The sequence below is a fragment of the Hippocampus comes genome, unplaced genomic scaffold, assembly GCF_001891065.2.
Source record: "Hippocampus comes isolate QL1 unplaced genomic scaffold, H_comes_QL1_v1.1 scaffold73, whole genome shotgun sequence".
NCBI classification, from domain to species: Eukaryota; Metazoa; Chordata; class Actinopteri; order Syngnathiformes; family Syngnathidae; genus Hippocampus; species Hippocampus comes.
This window is the reverse complement of record NW_017806238.1, coordinates 941,524-952,575: the sequence shown is the minus strand read 5'-3', so window position 1 is coordinate 952,575 and position 11,052 is coordinate 941,524. Positions and strand designations below refer to the sequence as shown.

At 41.0% G+C, this 11,052-nt stretch overlaps 2 protein-coding genes across 2 annotated transcripts; one reads left to right on the top strand and one right to left on the bottom strand.

Moving 5' to 3' along the window:
* Positions 1 to 3: 3 nt before the first annotated feature.
* Positions 4 to 2,793, bottom strand: LOC109507690 (valine--tRNA ligase, mitochondrial-like; the record flags this gene model as incomplete). The annotated part of the gene is made up of 6 exons (XM_019857287.1): positions 2,460 to 2,793; positions 2,119 to 2,200; positions 1,907 to 2,007; positions 1,655 to 1,782; positions 1,460 to 1,526; positions 4 to 81 (listed from the first exon to the last, which is right to left on the bottom strand). Coding segments are annotated over exons 1-6 (660 nt in total), but the record flags the coding sequence as incomplete, so codon positions are not given.
* Positions 2,794 to 3,333: 540 nt separating this feature from the next.
* Positions 3,334 to 5,971, top strand: ppp1r11 (protein phosphatase 1, regulatory (inhibitor) subunit 11). The gene is made up of 3 exons (XM_019857332.1): positions 3,334 to 3,628; positions 4,218 to 4,326; positions 5,608 to 5,971. Exons 1-3 carry the CDS (start codon positions 3,551 to 3,553, stop codon positions 5,790 to 5,792), a joined length of 372 nt encoding a protein of 123 aa, XP_019712891.1. The 5' UTR covers positions 3,334 to 3,550; the 3' UTR covers positions 5,793 to 5,971.
* The last annotated feature ends 5,081 nt before the right edge of the window (positions 5,972 to 11,052 follow it).

Genomic DNA, 11,052 nt, shown 5'->3' with positions numbered 1-11,052 from the left:
AACCTCCTGTAAAAATTCTTCTCGCGTGAAGTCTTGCCTGTGCTTCCCTTCTTCCCGAAGCAGCATTCTCTCCACCACGCTCTGATGAAAAAAAAGGTATATAACATGAAGATGCAGTGTTTCAGTATCTGATATGCAAGAGAGGCTTTTATTTGTGGTTCTGACAGCTGGCTTTCATCATGAGCATTCTATTCTAGCTACAGCTACATTATGACCACTGAGATACTTGAGTTGAGCAAAAAAAAAAAAAAACACTCCAAAAATAACAATATTTAGTTTTGATTGAGTGTCTGAGCGACGATAATAGTATGTTCATTCTTGTAATCTGAACCGGCGCAAACCACCTCCTCATTTCAGGATGCGGAATGTTTGGGTGAGTTTTTTTTTTTTTTTTTAACTGGTAAATGGCACATTGTAAGATAATCTCAAGTCTTTTTTTTCAATCAGCACACTTTTTCCAAATGTATTCATATTTTACAGGTTTGATGTTATGGGGCTAGAATTGAAAAATCTTCCCTCGGGCATTCCCAGGCCAGTTGGGGGATATACAGTATGCTGTGTCCAAATGTATACTTCGTGTCCTCCAAAGACCGAATTTGATGACCGCATGATGTACGCAACTTTGGGCGCACCTCAACTGCACGCCGGTGTCCAAATTTATGTGGCTTTTGAATCTAGCCTTCAAATCTGGCCTTTGTTTCCACGGAGACGGCGCACTGAGTGAAGGGTGTGTCGGAGCACACTTTCGTAGGCTATCTTGCTCCGCACTCGAGGATGCAGCATAAGAATTTGGACAGAGTCTTTCCGGGCGGCCCGGTCGTCGAGTGGTTAGCGCGTCGATTTCAGCGGTACCAGGTTTGATTCCTGCTGCGGCCTTCCTGTGTGGAGTTTGCATGTTCTCCCCGTGCCTGCGTGGGTTCTCTCCGGGTCCTGCGGTTTCCTCCCAGATTCCAAAAAAACATGCACGGCAGGCTGATCGAACACTCCAAATTGTCCTTAGGTGCGAGTGTGAGCGTGGATGGTTGTTTGTCTCTGTGTGCACTGCAATTGGTTGGCAACTGGTTCAGGGTGTACCCCGTCTATTACCCAAAGACAGCTGGGATAGGATCCAGCACACCCTGCGACCCTTGTGAGGTTAAAGCGGATTGGAAAAAGGATGGATGGATGGATGGATGGATGGATGGATGGATGGATGGATGGATGGATGGATGGATGGATGGATGGATGGATGGATGGATGGAGTCTTTGCTGCGTGTCCTGGGCCCTGTCCGGAGCCCCACACCGGGGAGGCATCCAGGAGGTATCCTGACTAGATGTCTGAGCCACCTCATCTCGCAAAATTGTAAATTATGAACGGATTTGTCAACCTTGACTTACCAACTTTACACCACTGTGAGTAAAATCCCCTCTTAAATATTCAGTTATGACAAAACAGAGGCGAGGAACGGAACTTCTTTACCTGTGTTGCTATACCAGCATGGTCACAGCCAGGGACCCATAGTACTCTTTGGCCCTGCATCCTTCTCCTAAACGGATTGAACAAAGCATAGTATGGAGTATGCCTAATCAATCGTTCATAGCAGCATTACAATTAGAGCCAAAAAGCATATATTTAAAAAAAAGGCAACATTCAGAATCTGTTTTCAGCATTTACCATCGAACCAAAGCATCTTCTATTGCTACAGTCAGAGCATGGCCCAGATGCAGAGTCCCTGTCACGTTTGGTGGTGGTATACACAAAGAGAAGTTCTGATCCACAGCATGAGAAAACTCCTGAACGTCCTTAAGAGAAGGATACTTTATATAGTACATACCACAACTTAAATTGACAACCCCTCCAAAAAATGTATATTAGCATCTACTCCAGTGGTCACCAACATGGTGCATGATATTTAAAAGATCTCACATGATGCTCAGGCCTGAAGAACCCCTCCTTCTCCCACCACTGATACCAGCTGGATTCCACATAATCTGGACTGTATGAGGATGGAAATGGCAGGCTTGTGTCTGCCAAAACATATTCACAAGTAGGAAAGAATGTTTTCAGTGCTGCAGTATGACAACAACAAAGTTGAGCGACTATTGGGTGTGTGGGCTGGGGTAAAAGGGCAAACTCGCCTTTCTTTGCCCCAGGTGGTGTATCAGCAGGATAGAGGATTCGCTCCTTTTCACTCCATTTTATAGCATCTTCTTCAGCTGTCTGGAAACACAACATCACCGCTGGAATTAAAAACTGCAGATTGCATTAATAAATATGTCATATGTATGTATAGGTTACAATCACACAAATGTTCGGAAGTCATATGATGATTGTGAATGATTTTGAAAGGGCGAGTCAATAGACAAATCCTTTGCTGGTTCCCAGAGACTACTTATAAGGAGTCTAGCATTCAGAACTCGGTGTATTTTCAGTGTACTGTACATATTAAAATATACTGTATACTTTGCTGCCGTTCCACAAGGTGTTGAGTGGATAGTATGGCGAGCTCCCTCTGTTTTTTCCTCTTCTGTTTTTCAACTTGGAGACGAGAGCGTGAGCTTGATTTGGAGGCGGATAATGTTGAAGGCTTGGGCGAGTTACTGGAACAGAGCCTGACCGCTTCTCTCCTTGCGTGCATTAGAACAGGACCTATTGGCCACATCCTCAAGGACAAGCTATACATGGAGTCGGAAAATATATTTTTTATTAAAATATAATGTAAGAACTAATAACACATAATCTCAATGACTGACGTCATTTCAAATCAGGAAAATTAAAAACCGCAATACGTTTTCAATTTCTAAGATGACTATTTACAGTGTTATAGATATTAAAAGCGCCTTCAGCGACCTTAAAATTCCTCTTCTCTTTGAAAAAGCTACATTTCTGTCATGTGACCAGGAATGCGTTTAAACATTAATATAGCATGGTACCGTGATAAACATGTCATTTGAAAATATTTAGCAAGATATATAATACAAATGAAACCTATGTCAGCATGTGATTGTTGTTTGGTGCCGGTCTATTTTGAATGACGGACGACAGGAAATCCGGAAAGAAGTCTCTGCTGTCCGTCTACAAATATCTTCCCCCCTCGGCACAATAACGTCAAACACACAAAACGGAAATAGATGATCCTGTTGGTTTTCAAAACAATAATTCCACCGTACAACTTTAAGAGCACGGCTACCGTAAGACGTTTGTTGTACTAGAAAAACAAACAACCTTCTACAATGCGTTTTCTTACCAGCCGGGTGTATCGTGATTTATATTTAGAATTTATAAATAAAAGTATGTGACATTCAAAATCACAGTGTAACACATTTCCGTTTCGAGTCCCGCTAACTATTGGTCATTTTTGACGTTTGACTATTTTGGTTGGCCACATCCCATTCCATCAGAGAGCTTGACAGCTCATATCTGACTTTCATCAACGTTTCTTGCTGTCTTTGAATTGATTTTTAATTGTTGGTTATCATTGATGATTTTAGAATACGCTGTTAGTCAGCGATTTTTAGACGTCCATCTTAAAAGTTAGTTGACGTTCGCGTTAGCAGACGAGCTCCGGGGATGGCGGAGGTTCCTGGGACGTCAAGTGAGACGATCACGGAGACTGTTCAAGCCAGCACACCGCCACCCCCTCAACAGGTAAACAATTAAATGACCGCTGGTGAAAACATTTGGTTTCGGTTGAATATGCGTTACAGAGGCTAATAAATATCCCAGTTGCTAAAAAAAAAAAAAAAAAAAAAAAAAGGGAAAAAAGGCCGTTCTTGAAAACAACCGTAACGCTTATACGTTGAACGTTCGGTATAACCAAGCCATACATTTCGGATATTAAAATGGGCACGTTAAGCACATAGAAGAGCACATTGTCTTTAATAGAGCATCAACATTCTGACCTCAGCATCATTTATATTGTTAGAATATACTGGGGCCGATTAGATCACAATCCGATCTCTACGGTATTTTTATTTCGTGACAATCCGCACCTCCGGTGGCGAATTGTGCTGCATTTCATCTAGCTACCATTCGGCCTAAAGAGGGTAATAGCACAATGAACCTGTAGAAAACACACACACACACACAGTCTGGACGGAGGAGGGTGTGTATTCCCAATGTGAAAAATGTGACAGAACGCTGAGAAATGACATTTAGAAAGGTATGTTGTCAAGCATTTTTGATCAAAGGTTTTTCCTGTTGTCCACACGTCGTATTTCCTGGCGCATGTTTCCAGGAGGGACGTAGTCTGACAATCAAGCTAAGGAAGAGGAAAACCGAGAAAAAGGTGGAATGGTCCAGCGACACGGTCGACAATGAGCACCTCGGGAGGAGATCTTCAAAATGTAAGTGCCTCTTCCTTGTGCTCGCATCTCAGCGATATCGTTGTTAGTTCTTGCTTTTGCAACACTTATAAATACAGTTGCACTCAATGAACACGTTCCTTACTAGGCTTTTGAGAAAAATTCACTTCATTGAAAATGTTGCTGACTTGTGGTGATGAACTGGACTTTCAGTTTTCAAATGTTGCTGACTTGTGGTGATGAACTGGACTTTCTTTCAATTTTTCCCGGTGACATTACTCTGGTCAAAAATGTACATAATTCAATCATGAAAACCTTCGTTCATCTTATGATTCTATAGTGTTTGACTTGAAATAAAGGGTCACTACTGTTAATATGACAAAAATAATCAACTGGATACTCATCCTTGTTTTAAATGTGCATTTAAAAAGAAATTGCATCGAATCAAAACGAAGCTCATTTGGAAAATTGAGGTAAGTGCCCAGTTGTCATCAAATTGGGCCCACCTTTTATTTTTTTAAATTGCCAGGACAGTGAGACTTATACTATATTCGATGCTGTGCCACTGCTCTGTCACAATAAATTTGTAACCAGTTTCTTAGGTTAATTGAAGTGTTTAATCCTGGTATGAATCCAACGGTTCTGTGAAGGCCTCTGTGGTTTATTAGTGAACACAAGTGAACAACTGCGTCATCACGACCAAGGAGCTTACCAAACTGGTCAGGGATAACGTTGTGGAGAAATTTAAAGCAGGGTTTGATTGTAGTCAACCCAATAATGTATGTTGAATCCATCATTCAAAAATGGAAAAACGTATGACACAACTGAAAACTTTTTTTTCTTCTTCTTCTCAATGCTGGTAGGTGGCTGTTCAAAATATTGTCGCTTGGTGGGGCTGAATACAAATGCACACCGCATTTTTCCGATTTTTATTTGCTTCAAATTTTGAAAACTATTTTTGAATTCTTTTTCAAAACACAATTACATGCTGCTTTGTGTTAGTTGGTCCAATTAAATCTCTATTAAAAAAAAAAATAATAAGTTTGAGGCTGTGAAGTGGTGAAATGTGAAATATTTCAATTGGTCTAAAACTTTCTCAAGGCACGCCATGCTCAGCCCACCTGCAATCTTGTTGAGGATAAGCGATACAGAAAATCGATGAATTTAAGATGCTGCAAGGCATTTTTTTTTAATATCACAGGCTCCCTCTGGTTGGTATTGTCAACCAAACAAACATTTGCACTTTGCAGGTCTCATTTCTGACTTTTTGAGTTAAAGCATTATTTTGGAGGCTCAGCGCTAATCCAGAGTGCCTTGTTTCAGGCTGCTGTATTTATGAGAAGCCTCGACAGTTTGGCGAGTCATCCTCCGAAAGCGAGGGAGATGATGACGAAGAAGGGTGTGGCAGCGCGCACTGTATCCTGGGCCACGGACGGAGGGATCACGGACAGAGGGAGGGCGGGGGACCCACCGCGCCCCCAAAGTCTGGAAGGTCTCATGCTCACTAGATAGCCCTGTAAAATGGGTGTGTCGCAGGGTATTTGGATGGAGGGAAGGGTTCTTCATCACAGCATAGCCACAGGCCTACAGTCTTAACCTGAAAGGGGAAGTCAACCTCCAAATTTTCTTGACAGTAATCAGTTCTCTGACGCCCTACTAGTCTAAATACGGCATTCCGATTAATATTGCCTTTAGTTGGTCCAATTAAATCTCTATTAAAAAAAAAAATAATAAGTTTGAGGCTGTGAAGTGGTGAAATGTGAAATATTTCAATTGGTCTAAAACTTTCTCAAGGCACGCCATGCTCAGCCCACCTGCAATCTTGTTGAGGATAAGCGATACAGAAAATCGATGAATTTAAGATGCTGCAAGGCATTTTTTTTTTAATATCACAGGCTCCCTCTGGTTGGTATTGTCAACCAAACAAACATTTGCACTTTGCAGGTCTCATTTCTGACTTTTTGAGTTAAAGCATTATTTTGGAGGCTCAGCGCTAATCCAGAGTGCCTTGTTTCAGGCTGCTGTATTTATGAGAAGCCTCGACAGTTTGGCGAGTCATCCTCCGAAAGCGAGGGAGATGATGACGAAGAAGGGTGTGGCAGCGCGCACTGTATCCTGGGCCACGGACGGAGGGATCACGGACAGAGGGAGGGCGGGGGACCCACCGCGCCCCCAAAGTCTGGAAGGTCTCATGCTCACTAGATAGCCCTGTAAAATGGGTGTGTCGCAGGGTATTTGGATGGAGGGAAGGGTTCTTCATCACAGCATAGCCACAGGCCTACAGTCTTAACCTGAAAGGGGAAGTCAACCTCCAAATTTTCTTGACAGTAATCAGTTCTCTGACGCCCTACTAGTCTAAATACGGCATTCCGATTAATATTGCCTTTGTGGAATCTGAATGAGTAAGAGTAAAATCCACCTGTTTTTGTCCATATTGGCCATTTTGCTAATTGCCGTCGATGGAAAATGACATCACAGTTGCTCACGGCCCGGACAACACCCAATCATGGTTCAGCTTCAGAAAACAGGTGAGCCGTGATTAGTCGTTACCTGAGCTCTGAGCAACTGTGATGTCATTTTCAGCTGACGGAAAAGTGGCAAAATGGCCGCCCCCCCTGAGATGGCTAAAAACAAGTGGATTTTGCTGCTTAACTCAAATTCAACGAATGTAACGTTACTCAGAATGCCGTGTTCAGACAAGTGGCGCTGTGTAGAACACATTTCTGTTGACTTCCCCTTTAAGCTCCATCATAGAGAAAGACAGCCAAACTTCATGCTACCTTCCACGAGCACGACTTGTACCATCAAGCACACAGAGTCCCAGATGAAATTTTCCCACCATCTCTTAATTATAAAAACATCTTGACAAGATGTGTCATCGAGATGATGACTCTTTTTCCATCACTCAACTAACATTTACTCCATACACATTTAGTCCATCTAGATGTACCATATTTATTTTCTTTTTTTGAGATAAAATTGAAGATATGCGCCAAATAGGGGAATATTATTACATAACAAAAAACAAAAAACTAACCCTTTCGTGCCCTAATAATAACCTACATCAGGATTTTTTTTCTCAAGTGTTTTTATCAGTCTTTAGGCATGAAAAAAAAAAACATGATGACAGTGGATGACAACACACATTAGGGTCCATTGTAGTGGTTGATGCACAACTGTGACATTAACATTCATATATATATATATATATATATATATATATATATATATATAAGGCAGCATGTAGTTTTGTGTGTTAAGATGCACGAAGATGGAAAATACAGCAAAAACCTGTGGTGTATTTTGCGCTTGATCATACAGAGATGTACTTAAGCAATGGGTTATTTTGTGGCTCTATATCCTAAAGCAAGGTGACTGCGGTCTCAAGTAGTGATATTATCTATATAAAATATGTCAAAGGAAAATAAAAACAGAGCAAAAATCCGACGTGAAAGTATTAAGATGGATGGGTGGATTTCGACGGCGTTTTTCAGGAACACAACGGTGCTTTACATGGCAAGTGGAAAATTGACAATACCAATGAAGGACCGTCTTAAACTATCAAATCTTTGACCATTTCGGTATGCAACATCGTAAGGGGTAGGAACGTTTATTTGATCATGACGTCGTCCTAACGGTTGCATGGAATTGACTGTTGATACGTGTGCGACGACGCATTTGTGGAGCAGAAGCACCGTTGAATCGTTCGCAACATGTTGGCTGTCTAAAGAACAACACGAAACTCATCCGGACATGATTTTGTACAATACAATATTGGCATCAAAATAACTTTCAGACGGGATAACCAGTCCCATTTTATTCAAACCATTTCAGACAATCAAATCGATTGTGAATTACGCTAGTGGTCAGTCAAAGTGCAATTTGTCAACTTCCCATCTTTAAATATAATACAGATGGTCAAATGCAACCCAATACACAAGATTAGGCCTTGGGTTTTATTTATGAATTGATATTTGGTACGCAATATGCTTTTTGCCTTTCAGCGGACGGATATCATTTTAGGCGCCATTTTGAAAGAATCGTGACCACCCTCACTTCAAACTACTCAAGTTCAAAACTAACCACGAAAAAGACAACAAAACAAGATCCATTTGATTGTATTGTCGTTGTCCAATGAGGTAAATAAATACATGTACTACTGTATACGTTTTGGGGTCTTGGATGATAAAGTACTACAAGATACACGATGAGACTTGTTTTCATTGGACAGCAATTTATATTTGTATCCAATGCATCACTTCATTTTTTTTCTCCTGACTGTGTGAGGTTTTAATGAACTGAAGTGTTGATACTATTCAAAGTGTTCATTTGCATGTGAGTTTTCTTTCTTCGGACAGATAGTCCAACAAATTATGATATTTTGCATCTGAATTATAATTTTTTTTGGTTTACTTTGCAGACTGCGACGAGAGAAGTGTGATAATATTGGACTGAATAACTGCTCATTTATTGAACCAATTTCCTAATAATCACCTAAACATTAAACTCCACAGCATGTTGTTTCAAAAAAATACCTACATTCCACATCCAAGGGGCGATTAGTGCTTTTTTTCTGCTGTGCTGTGTTGAGATTGTGTCATTTGGGAGTCTTCTCAAAGGTTTCCATGATGAGACGTCCAATCCTGTATGTCAAAACAGGAGAAAACGTTAAGGTGAAGGTGCAATGACCGTCGGCCCAACCTTTGTGCTCTCATGTCTCAGCTCGGAGAGATTTCACTTCACAACACGTTCTCTGGAACACACACACACTGATTTGATTTCACCATTTTCTGTATTGTACGTACCTGCCCACATGCACAGCGATACACCATGTACAGTTCATTGGTCTTGTCCTGGCAATGCACATTTCTGTAAATACAATTAAGCGTCATGGAATCAAACTGAATGTGAATTAAAAGTTTTGAACTGTGATGTACGTGTTACTAAACACCACATTTGAAAGTGCATAAAAAGTATCAGGACATATTTGGAGCGGAATAATAGGCAAGAAGAAATACGTCACATTTTTAATGAAAACTGGTATGTTAACAGGGGATGTTTACTTTCTAGAGCTGCCGTTTTTTTTTTTTTAATTAAAATTAACATTATCAGCTCAACGAATACTGAAGGTGTCTGCACATTCCGAAAAGAAATTCGATCCATTTTATTCACTAGGCTGTAGTTGTAAAGAGGACAAATAGCATCAGCATCATAACTGCGTGTGTCCATATCGACGTACAAAGATCTGTTGGGCGAAAAAAATGCATTTACGAAAAGCGGTTTTATTGAACCAATGGGCATTCAGTAATTTAGCATATGCTGTTTTCCTCTACTGTCTAAAATAATCAGCCTCCTTCACTAAAATTCTCTAGGTTCAAGCTTGTCAGAAATAGATTGACACAAAGTGGAAAAGTGTTCTGTGGGTCTGACAAGTCCCTCATTTTGGAAGTCACGCATGTCGTGTTCTCTGGGTTGAAGAGGAAAATGACCGTCCGGATTGTTATAAGCGTAATGTTCAAAATCCAGCATCTGTAATTGCATGGGGGTGTGTTAGTGCCCAAGGCATAAGTGTGATGGCACCACTAATACCGAAAGGTTGCAGGAGGCCCTGTCACGTGACCTGAAAACGCAAAAAATGTGTTTAAATTATTTTTGCGACATACCGGTACTTCTTTATCCACACATTTCAAAATCCACCTCTTGGGAGATTTTTATTTGTCTTGCGACATTTGATAGTTTAAAAAAAATATATGTTTTTCAATTACCAATTAGCACTTGCGGAATTTGCATCCCGCCGTTTATATCTTATCTTATCTTACCCGCACTTCACTTACCAATTAGCACTTGCGGAATTTGCATCCCGCCGGTTACCCGCACTTCAGTGAAGTTCTTCAATTTGACATTCGAGCCCTGGGCAGAAATCACATACCGTCATGATCACATTGGATATTTGCGATACTTTGTTCCACTTCAACAGGTCCAAGTCAGCTGCTCAGCATCAGGGTGAGAGCCGGGTCGGGCGACGGTGGCGAGCGGCGGGAGCAACCGCCCCTGCCGCCCACCCGCTTGATCGTCCGTGACAAAACAGCCCAACTGGGAGCGGTCGGCAAAACTGAAACCCAAATGTCGTCAGCATACAACCAAAATCAAAGGAGTTGATCTTGTTGGTCCAACATTTTTGGAGGGGAATGTCTAATTAGGATAATATTCAGTCAGTTGGCTCTGCAACATCGTTATTATGCCACACATCAATTTAGCATGACTCTTTTTCATACAAGCCATGAAAAAAAAACATGCATATTGTGAACTTGTTTTTAATTTTACTTAATTTAGCAAAAAAAAATTACATATTATGCCACACATCAATTTAGCATGACTCTTTTTTTCATACAAGCCGGGAAAAAAAAAACATGCATATTGTTAACTTGTTTTTAATTTTACTTAATTTTGCAAACAAATTACGTCCGAAAGATGGATGGAATTTTGACAGTCATTGCAAATGACAGTGATGGCTTCAGAGGGTAGGCACACCTGTGAATTATCATCTGCCTTAAGAATGGCGCATTAGTCTCTTGTCTCTGATTGAACTGAGTTGAGTGGTTTAGGTCTTATTTAGCCGACAGAACCTTTTGTTTTAGCCTTGGCTGCTCTGAGTTACGTACTGCCCCACTGTCGTGGTGTTCCACAGGGTTCAATTCTGTGACCTCTGCTGTTCTCACTGTTGAGAACAACGCATGATGAACTGATCGAGGCAAATACTGACACAAA

Bases quoted from the DNA above. Each gene is read 5' to 3' on its own strand.
- ppp1r11 (XM_019857332.1), top strand. From the start codon at position 3,551: ATGGCGGAGGTTCCTGGGACGTCAAGTGAGACGATCACGGAGACTGTT. The intron at 3,629-4,217 runs GTAAACAATTAA...GCATGTTTCCAG, and splicing joins CACCGCCACCCCCTCAACAG to GAGGGACGTAGTCTGACAAT. The intron at 4,327-5,607 runs GTAAGTGCCTCT...GCCTTGTTTCAG, and splicing joins CGGGAGGAGATCTTCAAAAT to GCTGCTGTATTTATGAGAAG.